Consider the following 18,511-nt stretch of genomic DNA (forward strand, 5'->3'; position numbering starts at 1 on the left):
TGTTTTTCGAGACAGGGTTTCTCTGTAGCTTTGGAGCCTGTCCTGGAACTAGCTCTGTAGACCAGGCTGGCCTCAAACTCACAGATATCCACCTGCCTCTGCATCCGAATGCTGGAAGGCACCACCACCGCCCAGCCCTTTCTTGACACAGGGTTTCACACAGGCAAGTCAGCAAGCCTAAGCCACGCGTGTCCTTGAACCCTGCTCCTTCTGCCTCTCCCTCGAACGTGGGGCTTCAGAGATGTTCGTTTATCTTCTTACTTTTATTTCGAGCTGTGACTCTCCTGCCCACATCCTAGAGTGACAAGCCTCCACCACCAGGCCAGCTCCTTCTTCATAATTTCACAGCTTTGTCCTTTCCCGAGGTACTAGTGGCCTCAGCATATGGATACCCTCTTTTCCATAAGTGAAGAACTTTTACCTTTTCCCTTAAAGAGAACATTTTTATCAGTTTCTCTTAGGCATCTCTAAATCACCAGCATTAACCAGTTGAAATAACGGTTCCTTAACAAAGAAACTATGATTTTAGACAGTCAGTCTGCTCCTGAGACGGCTAAGTGACTAGTGGGGGAGGAGCGCATGTGCATGGGGACCTTCTGTCATGCCGCTCATTCTCCTCATTTATCCCTTAGCTCTTCCTCTTTTTCCACCTCCTCCTCCTCTCTCCTTCTCTCCCTTTTCTTCTTCTAGACAGGGTCTTATATGCATCTGACTGGTCATGAACTCACAAAAATCTCCCTATCAGGAGACACTAACTCCTGAGTGTTAAAGAAAGGCATCTTCTTTTTTGGTTTTGTCATCTCGTGTGTCCCAGGCTGACAGCAAACTGAAGGTGTAGATGAAAATGACATGGAACTCCTCGTGCTCTGGTGCTAGGATGACAAGAGCCGTCTACCATGCCTGACTTTTTGTGAAGTAGGACAGGGGCTGGGAAGCTGGCCCAGTGTGGCACAAGCTGAGGAGGACCTGACTCAGGTCTCCGGCACCCATCAGAACGCTGGAGTGACAGTGCGTGTCTGAGACCCCAGTTCTGGAGGGCTGAGACGGAAGGGTAAGAGAGGAGACAGAGAGACAGACTTAACAAGAAAGGCTCTCTTGAGAGTGGAAGTGTGTTAAAGCTTGGACAGATCCAGGAGTCAAAAGCATTTGTTTCGAGACAAGTTTTTGCTCTGTGCCCTTGGCCTTCCAAAAACTATAATTATAATCCTAAGCCACCTAACCACATTCAATGTGCAATTAAAATTTATGAGTGTGGGCTGACAAGAATGTTTAGAGGGTAAAGGGGCTTGCCACATGGCATGATCACCCGAGTTTAATGCCTAGAACCCATATAAGGTGGAAGGAGAAAACCAACTCTACAGACTCGTCCTCTGCCCTCCACAAGTGTCATGGCACTCCCTTCCTACTTCTACACACACACGCTAATGATACATTTAATAAAATTATATTAGAAATTCCTTATAGTTATATACCTTCTGATCCACATAACTCAGAAGGCAGATTCACAAAGATCACAAGTTAGAGGCTAGCCTGGGCTATACAGTGAGATCCAGTCTCAAAAATCCAAAAACATGGGCTGGAACGAAGGCCCAGTGGTTAAGAGCACTTGTTCTTGCAGAGGACCCAGGTTCGATTTCCAGCACCAACATGGTTGCTCACAGCTCTCTGTAACTCCAGTTCCAGGGGTTCTGATGCCCCCAACTAATGTTGAGAGGTTTCTGTCCAGTCTGGGCCCACAGCCATTCAGTCCCAAAGAAACACACAGAGGCTTACATTAATTATAAACTAGTTGACCTATTATCTCAGGCTTCTTATTAACTCTTATATCTTACATTAACCCATAATTCTTGTCTGTGTTAGTCATGTGGCTTAGTACTGTTTATCAGTGAGGCATTCTCATCTTGCTTCCTCTGTGTCTGGGTGACAACTGCAGACTGAGCCTTTCCTCTCACAGAATTCTCCTGTTCTGGTCGCCCCGCCTATACTTCCTGCCTGGCTACTGGCCAATCAGCATTTTAGTAAATCAATACAAATGAGAAATCTTTACAGGGTACAAGAGCATTGTGCCACAGCACACTGGCTTCTGCAGGTACCACGTATGCATGCGTTTCACTTACATACATGCAGGCAAACACACATAAAAATGAAATAAGTCCAAACTGAGCATGGTGTGTTTAATCCCAGCACTAGGGAAGATCTCTGAAGGCCAGCCTGGTCTACATAGTGAGCTCCAGGACAGCCAGAGTTACATAGAGGAACCCTGCCTTGAAAAACCAAAATAAACAAATAAATAATCTAAATATTTTTTTAAAAAACAAAACAAACAAGCAAAACAAACAAACAAAAGCCAGTCTGTGAATTGTTTATTTTTAGAAATTTTCATTTAAGGAAACTACCAGTAATTGAAACCAGAGAAAGAAAAACTAAGTCAGAAGGGTATTGCTTGTGATTTGGATAGGAAGAGACCAGAAAAGAGACAGATGAGGCCACTTTTAGTGTTAGAGGAAGGTGCAGGACCACTGGCTCACATACGACACCCTATGCTGGTCTTGTAGGACCAGTTTCTACCCACACAGGGTAAGTCAAAATGGAGTCAGAGCTGTCAGGGAAGATTGGTACCAGGACAGGTTCAGATTTCGGCCAAAAAAGAAGAGCCAGGGCTCAGCTGTTACCCACGCTGGGCTCCTTCATCGGCCGAGGCAAGAAATGGAGTTCAGTTCGAGGTCAGCATGGTTGGAGTACAGAGGCAGTCTCTGTCTGTCTCTGTCTGTCTGTCTCCCTCTGTCATCTCTCTCTCTCACACATACCAGAGTTAGTTTTGAAGGGGCTGGGACTGGGAATGCAGCTCAATTGGAAGAGCACTTGCCTGGCATGCACAAAGCCTTGGGTTCCATCCCAGCGCTGTCAGCTGGGTGTGCAATGCCAGCATTTGGGAGGTAAAGGCAGGAGAAGCACAAGTTTAAGATCAGCAAGCAAAAAGGAAGAAAACACAAAACCAAGAAGCCACCCTTGGCTATATAGTGCATTCAGGCCAACTGAGCCACAGAGAGAAGCTGAGTATACCTATGGAAGGGTGAAGATCAGCAGGGCTCAGGATCAGGTAGGGTCAAAGGTCATGAGATCCGGCTAAAGATGGCACTTTAGGACAGGGTCATAGGTGATATTTGGAGAGCGGTGGAGGTCAAGACAGGTTGCAGGTCAGGGGCTGGTGTCTCAGTGGGGTCAGAGACAAGCAATGGGGTCACAGCTAGGTTAGGACAAGGGTCTTACATACATAGCACACAGTATAGGGTTCTCCCAGTGGGGGGTGTCGGAGGCATGCTGGGGATCAGGGCAGAGCCCGCGTGACCCCCAAAGTAGTCCCCTGTCGCTCATCGCCAGGTTCTCCCCAATCGCCATCGATGGCATGAGTGGCCTGGCAGGTGTGGGCTTGTCCGGAGGCGCGGCAGGCGCTGGCTGGTGCATCTTCGTGTACAACCTGTCCCCGGAAGCTGATGAGAGCGTGCTGTGGCAGCTTTTCGGACCTTTTGGGGCAGTCACCAATGTCAAGGTCATCCGGGATTTCACCACCAACAAGTGCAAGGGCTTCGGCTTCGTCACCATGACCAACTACGACGAGGCAGCCATGGCCATCGCCAGCCTGAATGGCTACCGCCTGGGTGAGCGTGTGCTGCAGGTGTCCTTCAAGACCAGCAAGCAGCACAAGGCCTGAGCACTTACCGCCCTCCCTCCCTGGGCAGCAGAGAGAGAGAATGAGAGCGGGAGAGAGAGAGTGAGAAAGAGAGAGAAAGAGCGTGACTGTAAGAGCAGGAAGACCCACACACTTGCAAAAAAACACCACAGGGTGAGCATCGGGATGGGGAGGGTCTGCAGGGAATTGAGGGGGAGGGGTCCCCCCATCCTCCCTGCTTTCCCCACCCAGCTGGGGCTTGTTCACTCTCTCGTCTTGGTTTGGTTCACGGTGATGGCTTTTGTTTCTTTTTTTGGCTAAAAACAAAAAGAAGAAAGCAGAGAGGAGACCCCCCCATCCCACCTCACCCTCTCCACCCTGCATGGGATGGCTCAGGGGACACAGCAGTGCTCCACCCAGGCCTCCTTTGCCCAGGCCTGTCCTATACCGAGAGAAAGGGGAGGGAACAGGTTTAAAAATCCCCAAAACAGCAAAAAACATGAAAGAGGGGTGTGGGCCTCCCCATTCCTGGCCCCAGTCCCTGGGCAGAATACAGGGAGCAGGGTTGGGGCAGGGTAGGAAGCAGAAACAAAACGAAAAAAAAAAGGGTGGGGTGGGGTGGGAGGGGAAGAAAAACTCTATTTTTGTAAAAAGGGAAAAAGACCTCGTGGAGAATTTTTACTGGGGATTCTTGAACTTGAAAAAAAAATCACAAAAAAAAGACAAAAAAAAAAAAAGAAACTATTTTGGCAAGTTATGTTTACCAACTAACTGGGGCGGGGGTGCAGGGAGCAGGGCTGAGGGTTTGAAAGTCCATAGGGCTGCCAGTGCGCGCGCATACACACACACACACACACACACACACACACACACACGAAGACAAGAGGGACATATACTTGGACCTTGGAGACACAGATACACAACACATACAGAAACATTTCAGGATACATTCAGGAAGGTGACCAAAGCCACAAGAGAGGATGGAGACACACGGACCCTTAGGGCTGTGTAGACATAGATACAGACATTGGCTGCTTGTCCACAAAACCATGTGACATGTGAAAGCCACTGCCACAGATCCATTTGGATGTAGGAATCTGGACACAAGTTTCCAAAGAGAGCCAGGGCTGCCGTCGGTTGGTGGACCTGGGTTCAGCCCAGTACTGCAGCAACCTGGAGCAGTGGTGCACATCCCTTGTTCTTCCTAGTACTTGAGAGGCGGAGGCAGAAGATCAGGTCAAGACTAGCCTTGGCTACATAGTGAGTTTAGGTTAGCCTGGGCTATATAAGACCCTGTCTCAAAAAACAAAAACAAAAATAAACAGGTCACCTAGAAACATACAACACCTAGGGACATACACCCATGTCCGCAGCATCCTACACGTCACCTAGATACATACAACACCTAGGGACATACACCCATGTCCGCAGCATCCTACACGTCACCTAGATACATACAACACCTAGGGACATACACCCATGTCCGCAGCATCCTACACGTCACCTAGATACATACAACACCTAGGGACATACACCCATGTCCGCAGCATCCTACACGTCACCTAGATACATACAACACCTAGGGACATACACCCATGTCCGCAGCATCCTACACGTCACCTAGATACATACAACACCTAGGGACATACACCCATGTCCGCAGCATCCTACAGGCCCAGACAAGACGTTCCTACTGGAGACCCTGACCCAGTTACTTCCTCCAGCCAGGCTGGTCCAGCTACTTCTCCCTGGGCCCCCAATAAGCCCCAGCCCCAGGTTCTCTGCACAGACTCCTTAGCCCACCAGGGGCCTCCCTGCTGCCCACACATACGGCGTCCATGCATCCAAACACACAATACCTCGTTCTACTTTGGCATCACCGTGGGCTGGAGGGGGCTCTCACTCCCCACAACACTGAGGCCAAAGGACCCCTACCCCTGGGACTCAGCCCCCCTGGGTCCAGGGGGAGGTCTGCAGTCTCCTCCCTCAACCAGGGCCAGTGTGCTCCCCACTGCAGCAAGCACCCAGAACATCCCCCAGACCCAGGGGTGTCCCCACATCCCTTCCCATCAGCGTGTCACCTTTTGATTGTTGGGTATTTTTGTCTTTCTGGACTGTGGGGGAACCATGGATGCAGCCTTCATGAGCCCTGGCCCTGGCTTCTGACTGAATTTTGCATCCATAACCCCACACTCTTTTTATTCTTTTATGCAAGTTCCAACAGAAGCCACAGGCTGGAGCCCCTGGGAGCCCCAAACCTTCAACCCATCCCTCAGTGGGCCCAGTCACAACTGAGAATCGTGAAGCCCCACCCCACCCCACCCCCACCCTCTAGTTCTAGTTGCTTTCTTCCGGTGTCCTCTGCGTTTGGTGTCTGGCCATGGCCCCATCTGAGCGTCCAACTCTCTCTCCCCACCCCTCCTGGTGTTGTTCTTAACCGTCTGTGGAATTTCTGCTGCAAGGAACAAAAAGAAAAAAAAATTAAAAAAAGACCAAAAAATAAAAAAACGGAAAAAAAAAGAAAAGAAAACTCAAACAGAAGATGAAATATAGCAACAGGAAAGAAAGGAAAAAAGACAAAAACACACACAAAGACAATTTAAAAACAAAAAAAAAGGAAAAAAAGATAAACTGTCACCAGTTAACTTTCTCGTACTTTTTTGCTGAATTTAGCTTCATGTAGTTTTAACTTATTGCTATGTTAACTATTTATTACCCTTGTTGGCCTGTAAGGACCTTTGTGTATATTTCTGTTCTTTCATTGGTTTGCAAGTTGAAGGAAGATGTCCCTTTTCTTTCAGTTTTGCTGAGATGTGGTTATGCCTAATTTATTTATAAAAAGGGGAAGTGGAGTCATTAAAGTAATAATTATTAATAACAGTAATGGTAGCGGAGTGCCCCCTGGGGTGCCGTGGGCTCCCCACAGCTGTTGGTGCCCAGGGCCTCTCAATGGGATTGTTTTGCTATTGTCTTGAGAGGTTTTTCTGTCTATTTAGCTGGTGAACTCTAGCTTGCTCATGATACACCGAACCTATTTATTCTGGTGGTTTCTAAGTCTGTCCTAATCCTCCCCCATCCCTCCCAGCAGGACAGGGACTCCCCACCTCCAGGAGGGTGCAACCCCTTCTTTCCCTGCTGTTTCTGGGGTCTCCCCCTGCCTTCCACACATGCTGGAGGCATCCGAGCAATAAGGGCTGGGTTTGTCCCCCACCCTGGGGGGAGGGCCGGCTCTGAAGAGGGGGCTTCTCCCCCCACCCCCTCCCACCAAGGCCTAGGTCCCTGCTGTCCCCAAGACTGGGAGGAGGGGACTTTTTTTCTAAGATACAAGCTTAGCCCAGCTAGCCCCCCTCCCTGAAGGCCAGTCCCCCAGGAGGGCCAGGCCAAGGGCTCCCAGGGAGAGGAGCCCTTGGGTCTTCCAAAATCCCTGGGGGGTCACGGGCAGGGCCAGTGGGAATGGGGCTCAGCCCCTCCAACCCTTCATTCATCCTGTTTATTGGGAAAGTTTCAAACCATGACAGAGTCCATGTTGGAGGTGATATAAAGAACTGTAGAAAAGAAAAAAAAAAACTAAAAAAAAAACAAACCTCAACCCAAACCCACAAACACTTCAAGTTGCGTTTAGACTATTTATTACCGAGATTCCAGGCCTGGCCGCGGTAACTGACTTTTACATGGAATTGTTTAATTATTTGTACTTTTCATGCCAGAGAATAAAAAGTTCAGAATCTTAAGTCTCAGGTGATTTGTGGGCAGAGGTGGGCAGGTCTGTGTGCTGGGACCCCCGGGAAAGGATGCCATCCCTCCCTGGGCTGGGATCTCCACTCCCCATGGGAGACTCAGGAAACTGATAACAGTCTACTGTCTACCGATTGCTGGGGCCTGGATGCCTTCGCTGTCAGTTGGGTTGTGGTGCTGCAAGAGGCTGCACCTACTGCTTCCCTAGGTGTAAACTGCAGCCGCGACACCACACCTGACAGTTCAAGAGTCCAGTCATCACAGCAGGAAGGCGTGGCAGGAGCTTGAAGCTGCTGGCACTGCAGCCAGGAAGCAGAGATGGCTGCAGGAGCTAAGGTACACGTCACCAAGCCTGACCTCTGTTCCTTCTCTGTAACTACAGCCAGGTCTGTCTCCTAGGCAACTCCAGACCCTGCTAAGTTGACAGTGATACCCACCACCTTCCGCATCTGCCTCCTGTTCACACCCCAAAATAAAGGCAGATCTAGCTAGGCATGCTGGCCCATGCCCTGAGCGACTGAGGAAGGAGACAGCCTGAGGCTGGCCTCAACTATATAGACCAACGGGGAAAAAAGGCACACACAGTCAATACGGACGAGTCACATTTATTGTTCTGAGGTCACGTGTGAGGTCATCCACTCATCTCCTACCAGCTGGGAAGGCAGGGGTGAGGTGGAGCAGAGATTAACTCCCACCCAAAAATCCAAGGAGGGTGAGCTCCTTTATCCATCTCTGGAGGCCGCTGGGGCCTCAGCAATATGGATGGCTTGGCTAGCCTGGGCCAGAAGTGGGGCTTAGAGCACCACGGGGTTCCTGCTACCTGGAGAATGGCCAGGAACCCTGCCTGGGTAGGCAGGCCTTGGTCCATAGACTGCAGGATCAGTAAACAGGTTTCAGGCCTTGAAGTTCTAGGATGGAAGACAGAATTAGAAAGACGGAGGGCCCAGGACATGGGCTGGTGCAAAAGCAAGCACCCCAGCACTGGAAACTTAAATTATTTCTGGAAGATGTGGCTCAGCTGGCAGACTGTGTGCCTAGCACAGAAAGCCCTGGGTCAGTCGTCAGTACCTCGTACACTGGGCGTGGTGGGTGGCACAGTGGGCAGGACTGACAAGTGCTCAAGGCCAGTATGGACTACACAATAAACTGTCTTTTTTGTTTTCGAGACAGGGTTTCTCTGTTTCTTTGGAGCCTGTCCTGGAACTCTACAGAGTGAGTTCTAGGAAAGCCAAGCAAGAATACACAGAGAAATGAAACCCTATCTCGAGCACTATGAATGAATGAGAGAGAGAGAGAGAGAGAGAAAGAGAGAGAGAGAGAGAGAGAGAGAGAGAGAGAGAGAGAGAGAGAGAGAGAGAGAGAGAGTGAGTGAGTCAGGAGCACAGGTTAAGAAAGTAGCAACATCCACACTAGAGCTGACAGAGACCCAGCCTCCTTACCAGGCTACAGCTCATCATGGTCTCCCTCAGTGGGTGCTTCTGGTGGGGGTTCTGGGCAGGCTGCTGGTGTCACCAGCTCCATGAGGTACTCACAGCGACTGGGCTCCGTGGTACTGGTCACCACAGTCTCTTTGCCACACAGCAGGCGCACCTGGGGACGGGGACAGAGTAGGAGCGATGCTGGGCTGGGCTGGGCTGGTCCAGGCCCGGGTCCCCATAGCCCCAGGTCAGACACTCACTGTGGTTGAGCGGTTGGGGCCCTGCCAGCAGCCGGTGCCCTGCTCATACTTCATGGCACTGAACTTGTCATGATCGGGGCCAGCCCACGAGCCCCATGTGCTATGGGAGAGAGCAGGGGTGCTGAGTGCCTGGCCAGTGGGTGGTTGGGGGCAGGGTAAGGGCAACAAACCTCAACCCACTCACCCAAGGTTGGTCGGAGAGCCCCCATGTTTGGGTTTCTGAGAGACCAGTTTGAAGGGGCAAAGCCGGTAGATGTACCTAAGGGCGGGGAGAGGAGCTGCTGAGTGACAGACTTGACAGGTTTGGGGACCCTAGGTACCTCAAAGCCCTTCCCAGTCTCCTCGGTATCCAGGCAGACAGGTGGCTCACTGGCACTTCAAAGCCCACTGACCCCTGGACCCTGCCTGTGTTCCCTTCTGGACACAGGGTTCACATAGCCCAGGCTGACCTCAAACATACTCAAGTAACTGAGACTGGCCTTGAAATTACGATCCTCCTTACACCCACTTTGAGCATGTGCCACTATGCCCAGTTCCATGAGGTGCTGGGGATGGAGCCCAGACTCAACTTGAGGTCCTCCTGCCTCAGTCCCCCAGTGATGAGATCTCAGATAGGTACTACAACTCTTGTTCGCCCAGTGCCCTCCTCCCCTGTATCTTGCCCCTCCCCACCCCTCCCCCGACCAGTGCCAGGATGTACTCATTGGTTGTGAGCTCGTAGCATTGGCTGTAGAGGTATGCAAACTCTCCGTGGGGACCGAAGTCAAAGGAGATCTCTTGTTCCAAACTCCTGGAAAAGCAGATCCGATGGTGAAGGGGAGCAAGGACACGAGAGCCCCACACAGAAGGGTCCGGGGGAAGGGGGTGTAAGGACACGAGAGCCCCACACAGAAGGGTCTAGGGGAAGGGGGTGTAAGGATATGAGAGCCCCACACAGAAGAGTCCAGGGGAAGGGGGTACAAGGACATGAGAACCCCACAAGAAGGGTCCGGGGGAAGGGGGTACAAGGACACGAGATCCCCACACAGTAGGGTCCAGGTGAAGGGGGTGTAAGGATATGAGAGCCCCACACAGAAGGGTTCAGGCAAAGTGAGGACACGAGAGCCCACACAGAAGGCCCAGCTGTATATATGGTGGATAGACACAAGTTGTGCTTGGAGTCCTGCAAGAACCAGGCTGACACCTCCTCCAAGGAGCCGGCAGTAGACAGTCACCGGGCAGGAGGCGGCCTTGGGGCTCACCTGATGGACTCCTCCATCTCTTTCAAGGACCGTTCAGCTTCCTCAAACTTATTCCGGGCCTCTTGTGCAGCTGAGGGATGGGAGATGAGAGTGGGCCCCAGTTCCATGAAAGACCCAGGATGAGCCCCACAGAGAATGTGAAGGATAGGCCGACCAGCGCAGAGTGAACCTCCTGTCGCCGGGCTCTCTAGAGTACAGGCCAGGGCTCCTGGGAGCCCGCAGGTTCCCGCCCTGTTGTGCACATTTTACAAACAAGTGCAGCCCATGAGGAGGGAGGACTCGGGGATAGAAACAGTAACTCCCCAGCAACATGGACACTGCAGGGCCAGGGGTCCCTTCCCAGCAGGTCCCTACTCACCATCGATGACAGCCTGTGCCTCCTCATCATACGGTGGCATCTTTTCCTCCTCAGTGGGGCTGGCAGGCTGTGGGGGTTGTAGAGGGGCTGGGGCCTCCTGGGGAGGGGGCAGGGTCCAGTTAGCAGGCAGCCCCAGCCACCCATCTGCCCACCATTCTCCCAACACAAACCTTGGGTTTCTCCCCCTGCACCTCCTCCTCCTCCTCCTCATCCTCTTCCTCTTCTGGCTCCTCCTCCTCCTCTTCTGTAGGTGGCAATCCTGGTAGCTGCTCCTCTTTGGGCTCAATCACATCCGGAGCAGAAGGGGCAGGCACATCGGTGGGCAGCACCTGGCTCCCAGGATTGTAGAGGCCAATGCTGAGACCTCGAGGCTGGAGAACGCTAGTTCCCAAGTCTGGGAGGGTTGGCCTCCATGGAGGACCGGGGACCAGCACGGGAGATAATATTTTTGTGAGGGGTTGGGGATAGGACCACTTCCCTTCCTTTTCCCACAAACCTCAGAGCGGTACTTGTCCCTGATGGCAGCCCAGACACGGTCATAGAAGGAGGTAGAGTCAATCTCTGTGTCCCCACTGAGAAGGGCCTGTGTGCATTGGGGTAGGGTCAGGGTTAGGGCCCCCAGAGGCCCACACACCCTGCCACTCACAACTAGGGACCAGGCCATAGCAGATTGGGTCAGGTACTATATGACCAGGAGGGACAACCCAGGCCTGAAGGAGGTCCCAGGGGTTGGGAAGTAAGGGGACATCAAGACAAGACACAGGTATACAGAGGCACAGTGCCAGAGTGTGCTACACCCTAAGCAAAGGTCCAGAAGGGGCAGGGAAGGACCTGGTTTGCAGCAGAGATGGTAGAGGGGCAGAGCCAAGGATGGCAGGCAGAGAGAAAGACAGACTCCTACTTTGAGCAACAAGCAGAAGGTAAGTGAGATGAACAAGCCTGGGGACAGGTGCCATGCTGCCCTGGTACTAGTCTAGGGTTCTACCAGGCAGCCACAAGGAGCTCTCCCCAGAGGAGGCCTACCTTGACCCTCTCACCCTGAATTCACTCTAGGCCAAGGATAGGCTTGGGGTACCTGGGCCTCCTCTTCAGATAGCACAGCATCCCCATCTGTGTCCAGCTCCGGGTGAGTCTGTAGCTCTGCCACCGAGACCCTGAGTACAGAAAAGGAAGGGGGAGGCTTCTGTGGGATCTCTACACGTGTGAGGGCCGGGATGGGAGGGGCAGGGCCCAGCCACTTCCCACCCTCCCCTATAAGAGACCTACCTCTAAAGAGAGCCAAGGCAGAGCGGGTCCTAGACAACACCTACACCCTAACCCTTCCATCTGCTTCTGCCCCACATGCCCAATGGTAGTGACAGCTCTCACCTGCCACTGCAAGGCTCCAGAGGCTGAGACAGGAGGACTATAAACCTGAGACCAGACTGGCTACCTGACACATCCAAGGCCAGGCTAGTCAGACTTGGGTGAGGAACTCTCAGTGGGCAGTTACACTTACACCCCATCCTCGTTGTCATCCAGTTCCTGGAAGGCACTGGCTGCCAGCTCCTGTTCCCGCCGGATCTTGGCAGTAGCTTGCTGCTCTGTAGAGGGGGGCATTCTGTCATGCTATACCATAAGTGGCCAAATCCCATCACCCCCAAAACCTGCACGGAGTTCCACCGTGAGAGCAGTCTTACACTGAGCACTGGGGACACGACCCTGGATTTAAATTTGTAGAGAAGGATCTACAAATTATTCTTACAGCTTTCCTAACTGATGGCCAATACAAAGTTAACTAGGCACACAAAGAAATAAGCAATCATGGTAAGAAACAAATAAAATCACAGAGTGCAGAACATGGCGAGACACACATTTCAAATCCAGCACTTGCGAGGCAGAGCAGGTGGATCCTTAGGAGTTCAAGGCCAGTCTAGTCTACACACTGAGTTCCAGACCATGTCTCAAAACATACCAACAAAGAAAAGCAAGCAAACAAATCAAAACATAAATAACCCAGGCATAGTAGTAAATCCCTGTAATCCTGGCATCTAACATATAGAAACGGGAAGATTAGGGTTTCTAGGTCTTCTTCGTCTACATAAAAAAACTACGGCAGTCTGAGCCACATGAGACCCTGCCTCAAAAGGAAAGATGGGGTGAGTGTAGCTCAGAGGTAGAGCTCTTGGCCAGCAGGAATTAGACCTCCCAGCCCTGGTTCCTCTCTGGTCAGAGCTGCAGTGCTAACCCACAGCATACCTTCCCACAGCTTCCGGTGCTGCTCTTTGGCCTCCTTCTCTGGCTTCTCTGCTTCTTCCTTTGCTAACCGCAGCATCTCTACCTGGTCTTCCAGAGACTTCTTTCCAGCCTGCAGTTCAAGCAGCTTACCCTGGAAGGAGAGGAGAAGGTGAGGGGCCAGCTCTGCTTAGGCCTGGTCCTCTCTTTGTCAAGTGCCTCTGTTCCCCCAAGATCATTCCGAAACGCCTGCATCACAGTGTATCCCTACTTCACTCTGGTTCCCTGGATGTTTTGTGTGACATCAGCCCCTCCCTCAGTCCCACCTGTCACATCTCCATCATTTAAACTCCCCCCCCCACCTTTTTCTTTGAGGAGGGAGACATGTGGCAGTCAGATGACAACTCAGAGGAAATCAGTTTCCTCCTGTCCTGGGAAACAAACTCAGGTCATTAGGCTTGGTGGCCAAGGGTTTTTACCCACTGAGCCATCTCAACTCCCACACCCCGCCATCCTGAAACTCAAGAATAAGATTCAGACCCCTCCACCTGGAACACTCTCCATGGCTGGTGTGAATTACCTACAGATCTCCAATAATATGGCCCTTCCTCCAGGAAATCCTCTTCATTTCCTGCCCCCAAGATGGGTGACCATGCAGAAAGCTCTGGATGCCCTGAGGTCCCTGAACGCCTCTACCCAGGAGCAAGGAGAGAACTTTCTAATGACCTAGATCTAACATTCCTGAGGCAGGTGCAGGTCTGGTTCTAACCTGCATAGCACCAGGTACACCCTGGGCATCTATTTATGTTCTGAGAAGCAACAGGGGCGGGAGTACAGAACAAGGGTGGAACACTTGCAGAGAATCCCCCAGTGAGGGGCTGGGGCGTGGCTCAGTGATGGAGCCCCTGCCTAGAGTCCCCCAGTGAGGGGCTGGGGCGTGGCTCAGTGATGGAGCCCCTGCCTAGAGTCCCCCAGTGAGGGGCTGGGGCATGGCTGAGTGGTAGAGCCCCTGCCTAGAATCCGCCAGTGAGGGGCTGGGGCGTGGCTCAGCAGTGGCAGGACTCCATTTGACAGCCTGGGGTTGTGGCTCACTACTAGAGCACCTGCCTAGCTTATAAGGCCCTGAGTTCCAGCCTCAGCACGATAATAAAAGGAAGCACGGTGTGTGCATGGTGGTGCACACCTTTGAAACTCTGTGAGTTTGAGGCCAGCCTTGTCTACATAGGAAATTCCAGGCAGGTCAGGGCCTCACTAGGCCGTCTCAACAAATAAATCAGTTCAAAAGGGATGGGGGTGCGGGGACAGTGACAACAAAAAGTGCCCCAGGCAAGCTCTGGTGTAGAGGTACAGAGAGGTCTCCCACAAAGTGTTATGGTGTGATGCTTTTCTGCCAGGGTCAGGACCCCTCAGCCTGACCTCTCACCAGGATCTTCTCACCTCCCCTGGAAGGAAATGACCTCAACACTTGGCTTCCCTAGATCCCCTGAATTTGAAAGGGCAATCACTGTCCACTGAACGAAGCAGGACCTTCCAGCCTTCTCAATTCAGAGAGATTCTCAGTCACGGGGGTAGGAGAGAAGAGCCTGGGATCTTCTGTGGACAGGAACAGTCTGGAGTCCTGTCTCAGTGCACTGGAAGTACCTTCCAGGCAGCGCTGCTGCTGAGCCGTGGTGAGTCAAGCCAGTGGTGGGCAAGGGAGGGAGACACACAAGCCCAAGAATCCTCGAGTGCCTACCGTACTCATTCAATCAAACAGTTTCTACTGACATTTAACTGAGGGATTTCCCCAGAACTAAGGTGTCACGAACCACCAGCCTGTTACAGTCAGTGAGGCAGGGGTACAAAGAGATGTTCTTCCGGTCTCCAGGAGTTAACACTTCTGGCTCGTAATCTGATAGCCTCTTATCTGGGAAGTTCTCAGTCAACCACTCATAAAGGAAGACACAGGCTCATCACAGCCCAGAGTCAAGTGTATACCCACGTGCATTTACCCGCCCATCACTCAAGGACCCCAGGCCCAGGTCCTACCAATGCATCTCTCTGGGTCCCTCACCTGTTTCTCTTCCCGGGCTGTCTTCCACTCCTCAATGAGCATCTGCTTGAGGCGGAAGCCCTCTCGGGTGACCTCAGCCAGCTGCTGTAGGGACTCTTTTTCCTTACGACCCTTCTCTCTGGAATAGAAACACAAGTACCACTAAAGACACCCAAAACTCAGCAGAATTGCCTTTTCCAGAAGGGCCTGGGTCACCTGCAAGCTCCACCCACACCCCCACGAACAATGCTAAGAAAGGAAAGGCACAGAAAGAGCCCTCTTCAACCTGCCCCTCCAAGTTCTTTTTGACCAGAGGCCTCAGTTCTGTCCTTAAGAAGCTGGACAGTGGGGGCTGGAGAGATGGCTCAGCGGTTAAGAGCACTGCCTGCTCTTCCAAAGGTCCTGAGTTCGATTCCCAGCAACCACATGGTGGCTCACAACCATCTGTGATGAGGTCTGGTGCCCTCTTCTGGCCTTCAGGCATACACACGGAGAGAATATTGTATACATAATAAATAAATAAATAAATAAATAAATAAATAAATAAATAAATAAATAAATAAAAAAAAAGAAGCTGGACAGTGTGCATAGCCTGCCCATCCTTGGGATTACAGACAGAGCAGAAGTAGTGGGGAATGAATGGGATTGGAAGCTAGCCCTCAAACTGACAAAGAGGCTCAGGCCAGTAATGGTGATGCACACCTTTAATCCCAGCACTTGGGAAGCAGAGGCCAGCCTGGTCTACAGAGTGAGTTCCAGGACAGCCAGAGCTACAAAGAGAAACCTTGTTTCAAAAGAATGAGAGAGAGAGAGAGAGAGAGAGAGAGAGAGAGAGAGAGAGAGAGAGAAAAGAAATTAAAAACAAACAAGTGGGGGTGGGAAAAAAAATAAACCAAATATTGAGAATACTGACCCAATCAGAGCCCAAGTAGTTGTCAACCAGACACAAATCAAGTCATTTCTCTTCCTGCACTGAGTTTCTCCCTTTTTCCCTAGGTTTTTTGAAACAGGGTCTCTAGAAACCCATGCTTCAGACTCACTGTATAATCAAAGACTCTTGAGCTCCTAACCCTCCTACCTCAACCTCCCAAGTGCTGTGATTATAGGCCTACATGCCTATCCTAGCACCATACTTTTGAACAAGTAAACAATCTCAACTGCTTCACAGCTGGAGGGAAATCTGGTAATTAGAGTTCCCAAGGGGCATGACCAGTGGACTCACAAAAGGACAAAAGGAGCCAAGATGGTGTAGGCTTGAAACTGCAGCATTAGGTTAAGGGAGGAGGTGCTTGAGGCCAGGCTGATGGGGCACACTGAGGGAGGGCTATCTCTAACAAAGAAAGGAGAGGCTGGACAGACTTCACTTGCTGCTCTTCTAGAGGCCCTCAATTCGACTGGTAACTGCAGCTCCTGGGGAGATCAGACACCCTCTTCTGACCTCTGTAGCCACATGCATGTGGGTGGCATATACTCTACCTGCCTCCCCCCAAAAAAAGATAAAAATAAACCTCCTTTCAAGTGCTGGGACTGGAGGTCTGTGCCACCACTCCCAGCAAATAAAAATTAATCTTAATAAGCAAAGTATTAATAAGCAAAGTAAGAAAAAAAAAAAAAGACAATGAACCAGCCAGACTTCCAAGTCGAATGTGGCAAGAGCCAGGGAACCCAGGGTGCCACACCGCTACCCACCCACCTGCAGGTGTTCTCACAGACACGGCCACTGTTGTACTCATCTGTCCCATCGCAGCAGTCTGAGGTAGAGGTGAGGGCAAAGATCAGAGAGGGCAGGGTCTCCTCCAGCTGGCCCCTGCCTCCTTCCCAGGATCCCCAGAGTACCCTCACTTACCACACACCCCATCGTTAACCCGGTTGGAGGGGATGTACAAGGGCTTATACCCAGTGTTGGTGCAGTGGAAACTGCCATTGGGGCAAGCGGCTGTGCCTGCAGAGAAAGAGAGTTTGCTGAATGTGTTCCAAGCCAGACACGTCTCATCTATTCATAGAAAGCATGAGAAAAACAGGTGGAAGTTGGCTGTGGTGGTGAACGTCTGCAATCCCAGCAGCTGGGAGATAAAAAGCAGGGTCGGTAGTTCAAGGTCATTCTCAGCTACCGACACCTTCGAGGCCAGCCTGAGTTATATAAGAGTGTCTACAAAACAAAATATACCAAGGACCAAGGGAAGAAACTATCTTCAGAGGCCTGCAACAGAACCTTCCAGTCTTCCGCAGCTTCTCCTAAGGCAACCCACCCCCAACTCCTCCTTATCCTTCACCAGTACAACGCCATTCAGCCTTACTCCCCCTCCCACCTCTGAGAGGTGTCTGTGTTGGCTTTTCCTGGCCAGAGACCTTACCTCCTCCTGGAAGCTAGTCCTGGGTCACACAATGCCATCTGCTGACTTGGTCATAAACCTGAACATTTATTCTTTTACTTGGGAATGAAGCCAGAGACTGAAACCTACAAATTCTATCAATGAGATAACCCAAGCCAACAGGGATCTCACTCCTGTCCTTCCTTCTGTTCACTGAGCGGAGAGCAACGGGAAAATGGGACCCTAATCCTTACGGGGCATCTGCTCTCAGCAGGCTTATTGAACGGGCAATGAGGAGATGCAGCAAAAGCTCACCAGGTTCATCTGAGCCATCCTTGCAGTCGCAGTAATCATCGTTCACCTGATCGAATGGGATGGTGGCTGTGCCGTCCAAACACGTGAAAGGCTTAGATTCGTCATAGAAGTGATGATCTGGGGAGAACAAAAGGCTCAGCCCAGATCTTCTTAAATAAATGAATAAATACTACCTCTGACCTATCCATTCACCAGTGGAAATGTTATGGGAAATTGAGGCAAAGGGAGAAAAATGCCCCTCCCGACCACCAGGCTATACACAAAGAGGACTCACTGCTGAGGGAAACACCCCGGGGTCTCTTAACCTCCACCGCCCAGCAGAGGGGTAACAGAAGCAGTAGCAGCAACATCCCGTCCGGGCCGAGACCGGAAGTGTGTTCTGCGGCAGGAAGCAGGCTGCAGGAAGATGTGCTATGTCCTCTCACTGTAGGAAAGGATGAAGCATCAGGTCATTGAGAGGGGTGCTTATCCAAAACTGGACTCACCACTGCTTCCCGGAAAGGAGGGCTCAACTGGCTGCCGAGATGGAGGTGCAGGGCTAGGGGGTCTCCTCAATCCAAGCCAGTGGAAGTCTCAAAGGGAACTCAAAATCCTAGTTCTCTATAACGGTGTGAAGTGGGCAGCTCCCGCCAATGGACCCAAAGGATTTACAATCCCTCCACACCACCCTCCCTAATGCAACCTATAAGAAATTAGGGTGCCTTCCTCCCATTGCTACTTCACCACCTACACGAGGCCGAGACAAAGGTCAAGAGCCACCGCACCAGTCTGGCTGAGCAGCCACGGTTCCTGCAGCCGAAAGAAAACGGAACGCTCTAGAATGCGTCACTTCCGTTTTGCCCGCCACGCTTGGGTAAAGGCAACTCGAGGACGCCATGTTGGGAGTGGCTGGGGTGCGGGTGCCGCAGCTGAGACGGCCATCTTGAGTGGGAACGTGAAGACGGCCTTCGAGAGAA

The 18,511-nt window shown here is 51.6% G+C and overlaps 2 protein-coding genes across 4 annotated transcripts in view; one reads left to right on the forward strand and one right to left on the reverse strand.

Moving 5' to 3' along the window:
* Elavl3 (ELAV like RNA binding protein 3) overlaps positions 1-5,837 on the forward strand; it is a 30,542-nt gene extending 24,705 nt beyond the window's left edge. Inside the window, exon 7 of the mRNA XM_050125511.1 lies at positions 3,382-5,837. Coding sequence (XP_049981468.1) covers positions 3,382-3,712 — 331 coding nt within the window. The 3' untranslated portion in view covers positions 3,713-5,837. The remainder of the gene's footprint in view (positions 1-3,381) is intronic.
* A 155-nt stretch (positions 5,838-5,992) lies between these two features.
* Prkcsh (PRKCSH beta subunit of glucosidase II) lies at positions 5,993-18,434 on the reverse strand. 3 transcript variants are annotated; one of them, XM_050125455.1, is made up of 18 exons: positions 18,286-18,434; positions 17,830-17,979; positions 17,556-17,672; positions 16,775-16,870; positions 16,622-16,679; positions 14,950-15,067; positions 12,921-13,050; positions 12,181-12,265; positions 11,758-11,836; positions 11,179-11,265; positions 10,853-11,011; positions 10,683-10,779; positions 10,325-10,394; positions 9,784-9,873; positions 9,268-9,342; positions 9,084-9,183; positions 8,845-8,995; positions 5,993-6,125 (listed from the first exon to the last, which is right to left on the reverse strand). In XM_050125455.1, exons 2-17 carry the CDS (start codon positions 17,903-17,905, stop codon positions 8,849-8,851), a joined length of 1,584 nt encoding a protein of 527 aa, XP_049981412.1. In that variant the 5' UTR covers positions 17,906-17,979; positions 18,286-18,434; the 3' UTR covers positions 5,993-6,125; positions 8,845-8,848. The 3 variants fall into 3 exon arrangements, with proteins under 3 accessions (XP_049981412.1, XP_049981413.1, XP_049981411.1); XM_050125456.1 differs by lacking the exon at positions 5,993-6,125 and adding an exon at positions 7,995-8,313 and having other exon boundaries at positions 10,874-11,011; XM_050125454.1 differs by lacking the exon at positions 5,993-6,125 and adding an exon at positions 7,995-8,313.
* Between the last annotated feature and the right edge of the window lie 77 nt (positions 18,435-18,511).

The sequence above is a fragment of the Alexandromys fortis genome, unplaced genomic scaffold (genome assembly GCF_014885135.2).
Source record: "Alexandromys fortis isolate MF-2015 unplaced genomic scaffold, M_Fortis_MF-2015_v1.1 scaffold_242, whole genome shotgun sequence".
Lineage (NCBI taxonomy): Eukaryota > Metazoa > Chordata > Mammalia > Rodentia > Cricetidae > Alexandromys > Alexandromys fortis.